We start from the raw sequence: 3,825 nt of genomic DNA on the forward strand, positions 1-3,825 counted from the left end.
GCGCCGCCCCGGTGGCACACCCGTGGTCACGCCTGTTTATTTTGAGATTTAGGCTCTCGGTGTGACATACGCACGGCCACGTGGCCCCGCGTGCCCGGGGAGGCTGGGCCCGGGCGGGGGTGGGATGAGGGGCTCTCCCCGGCCCCCCGCCCACCGTCGGCACTGCGGAGACGCACAGATGGCCGCGCCGGATCCCACATGCTGGGCGGCAGCCACAGGAATTGCTGGCGGTGTCATGAAGGGAACAGAGCCGAGGCCGTCGTCCCGAACCCGCCCTTCTCTCTTCGTCCTGCAGCCCGGATCGTGTTTCGGGCGTCGGTCACGCTCCTGCCCGGCAGTCGCTGTGACTTCTCCCTCCCGGGAGCGTGGAGTAGGTTCCCCAATGGCGCACGCAGACCCTAAGCGGCGACGCTAACACGCGCTTCCGTTCTCCGCCTGGTGTGGTGCCTGGTGCGATCGGACGACATGCAGGTGACAGCGAGTGACGAGGACGCCAGGCGTCCCAGCCGTCGCGAGCGGAGCAGGGGCCGGTGACCGGGAGCTCGGATCCGTTCTCGCGGGGACTGGAGTCCCGCCCAGCGAGACTGCGTCTCTCAGAACGACTCGGCCTGTGACGTTTTCCCTGCCCGTCGCCTGGGAGGTTTCCAGCCCTTCTCTGAGGCCCGGCTGAAACGCGTTTCACTCTGCAATCGTCCCTCTTCCGTCCTGGTCGTCGGGGCTTGTGATTGAACTGGGCCCAGCGGGGAGTCCGGGGCGGTGTCCATGTCTGAGACCCGTCGTCGCCTCCATTACATTTGCGTGGAAGTTCCTTTTGCATGGAAGGCGACATCCTGGAGCAAAGTGGGACATCCTGGTGACCACACCGCTCCTTCCCCAGGCTTCGTTAAGTGACCTTGGCATCTCGGAGTTTCTCCTGGTGCCTTTAGTGCCGGAGGCTGCGTGGCCCCTGGGCGTTTGAGGTCCTCGCTGAGTCTGGGCCACCTGGTGTCCGGGGCCACCCTGCAGCGTCCTGGCAGCGCTCAGGGACCAACGCAGGCTCCAGGGTCCCCACCCGCCTCCCGCACGTCTAGCCCAACGCCTTTGCTAACCGTGAAGAGTATGCAGAGGACGGCGAGGTTCACGTTCCCATAACAATAAATTATCCCCCCATGAAGCAAATAATGGTGCGAAAGCTTCGTGGAGGAAGCCGTAGGCCAAGGGACGGAGAACAGTGAGCACCCAGGGGACAGAGTGGCCCCCGCAAGAGGGATGGCACCGCTGCAGGAGAAGAGGTGGCAGACACAGCCCGCGACAGGGCTGCCCCGGGGCCGGAGCCTCAGCCGCGCCCCGCCGGAAGCCCGGGCAGAGCCGCGAGGCTGTGTCCGCGCAGAACGGGATGTTTTCGTTTTCAGATGGGGCTCAGATGCGGACAGGGACGTCAGGTTACCTTAAACGTGGCCCACAAAGGCGGGGCTCCTGCCAGGCCCAGGAGCAGTTAGTGGGTGCGGTGGGTGCCGGGTGGGGGCGCGGGTCCACCCGGCCGACGTCGTCTGAGGATGACCCCCTCATCGTCCGCCGTAAGCTGGGTATTTTCACCCCGAAGAGAGCGGGAGGCTGGGTTCTGTCCAGTCCCCGCGGTGAAGGACAGTTGTCACACCCGAGTTCGCATCTCGAAAGGCGCTTGTACGGACTCGCATCCGCAGCGTGAAATGGCAACTTGAACAGCCCCCTCCGACTTCTCCTGCCGGATCGCGCATGTCAGGATTTTGTAAATCGAGGAACTAAAATCTCTAAGCTGCGGTTGAGCCTCCAAAGTGACATCGCCCCGCAGCGGAGCGCGGGGGTTGGCGGGTGTGCGGGTTCTCCCAGGGAGCGTGGCGCGTCCCGTGTCCGCCCGCGGGGGTCGGAGCCGCCGGCGGGCTAACGATGCGCTTTCTCTCCCGCGCAGGTGGACGCTCACGGGAACATCCTGTTGACGTCCCTGGAGGTCCACAACGAGATGAACGAGGTGGCGGGCGCCGTCGGGGACACCAGGAATTCAGCAATATCCTTCGACAACTCAGGAATCCAGTACAGGAAGCAGGCCGTGTCCCGGGAAGGGCGCCACACGGGGGACCGGGGCCTCCCGCACAAGAAGACCCAGCTCCGGAGACGGTCTTCGCAGCTCAGAATCAAAATCCCCGACCTGACTGACGTGAACGCCATAGACAGGTGGTCCCGGGTGGTGTTCCCGCTCACCTTCTCGCTGTTCAACCTGGTGTACTGGCTGTACTACGTGAACTGAGGGACCGTCGAGGTTCGCAAAGACTTCCTGTCACCCGAGTAAGACACTGCTCTGCCCGTCAAGGTTTTATACCTGCGCACACACAGAGAGACACACGCACACGCGCGCAGACACACACAGACACACGTAGACACAGACACAACACGCAGACACACACACAGACACACAAACACACACAGACACACATACAACACGCAGACACACAGACACAGACACACACACAATATGCAGACACACACGCAGGCACACACAGACACACACAGACACACGCAACATGCAGACACACACGCAGACAAACAGACACATAACACAGACATAGACACACAACATGCAGACACACGCAGACACACACACAACACGCAGACACACAACACACAGAGACACGCACACACACACACACATACACAACTGTATATATATGTGGACTTTCTCAGCATATATATAAAACACACGTGTCTATGAGGATGTCTGTGTATATGTTTATACACACAGGTGTCAGTGCCCACGTGTATTGAAAACAAATACACACACATACATACATTTTGCAGCTATGGACAAATTTAACACAGGACGCGTATTAAAGAAAGTCATAGTTTTTTCTTTTTTAATTGAAAGGGACAAGCACTGTCTACGGATTCTGCCTTGAGAAGGAGGGCGTGAAACACAACATCATCCCAAAACGTGTCTTTTACTGTCATAAGTTAGATGTTTTAGTTCAAACACCAGAAAGACACTCTCCCGAACATGCCGCTAGCTCGGAGCGAGTCACACCCCTGCGCCCCGTTCTTCGGTTCCCCGGGCGAAGGCCTTCAGCCCTTTCGGCGACGATCGGTGGGTAGGGTGGGTGGGCGCTCACTGCCGTCTCAGACGTGGCAGGCACCAGGTCGACACCTGCACGTTCGTCTTACGAAAACCCGTCGGCGACGACGGCATCGCGGGGGAGCGCTCCGACCCGCCGCGTGCTTTCCGTCTGTCTGCGGGGCGGAGCCGTGGGCCTGTCCCGTGGGAGCCCGGCGGCGGGGAGCCCGGGGGCAGGGGGCTCGGTGGCGAGGCGCAGGTGACATTTCAAGCCCCGGAAGCGAGCTCCGCGTCTCACACGCTTCCCAGGCCAGCGTTGGGGGAAGCACAGGCGTCTCAGGTGACTCGTCACTCTAAGGAAGAGCGTTGAGGATGGCCTCCCCGCCCGCTTTACGTTACCAATCACACTTATAACATTGTATGTTAATATAAAATATATTTGCATAATATGCATATATATGTATATTTACCAAGGTTTTGTTTCTGATGCTCGCTACCCTGGCAGCATGCGATGTCACGCCTTTATGTGATGTAACTACTTTCTGTTATCTAGAATTAAGATCGCAGCTAAAACACTTCCAACGGTTCGGTTTCGGAAACCAAGAAACATCCTCATGCCTTTGTTTCTGTAGCTGACACACGCCCTAAACACACGCAGCCACCCCCAGTGTAAGCAGGACTCTGCAGGGACACGGCAGCCGCCGGCGCGCCCGCGGACCCGTGGCTGCCCCAGGCGAAGGCGAGCGGCCTCGACACTCCCGGTC

At 59.8% G+C, this 3,825-nt stretch overlaps 1 protein-coding gene across 1 annotated transcript in view; it reads left to right on the top strand.

The window, feature by feature from the left end:
* The window catches only part of LOC105306170 (gamma-aminobutyric acid receptor subunit beta-3-like), a 24,121-nt gene extending 21,858 nt beyond the window's left edge, over window positions 1-2,263 (top strand). The window contains exon 6 of the mRNA XM_011381081.1: window positions 1,928-2,263. Coding sequence (XP_011379383.1) covers window positions 1,928-2,263 — 336 coding nt within the window. The remainder of the gene's footprint in view (window positions 1-1,927) is intronic.
* Window positions 2,264-3,825: the final 1,562 nt, after the last annotated feature.

Source organism: Pteropus vampyrus, unplaced genomic scaffold (assembly GCF_000151845.1).
Source record: "Pteropus vampyrus isolate Shadow unplaced genomic scaffold, Pvam_2.0 Scaffold427, whole genome shotgun sequence".
Lineage (NCBI taxonomy): Eukaryota > Metazoa > Chordata > Mammalia > Chiroptera > Pteropodidae > Pteropus > Pteropus vampyrus.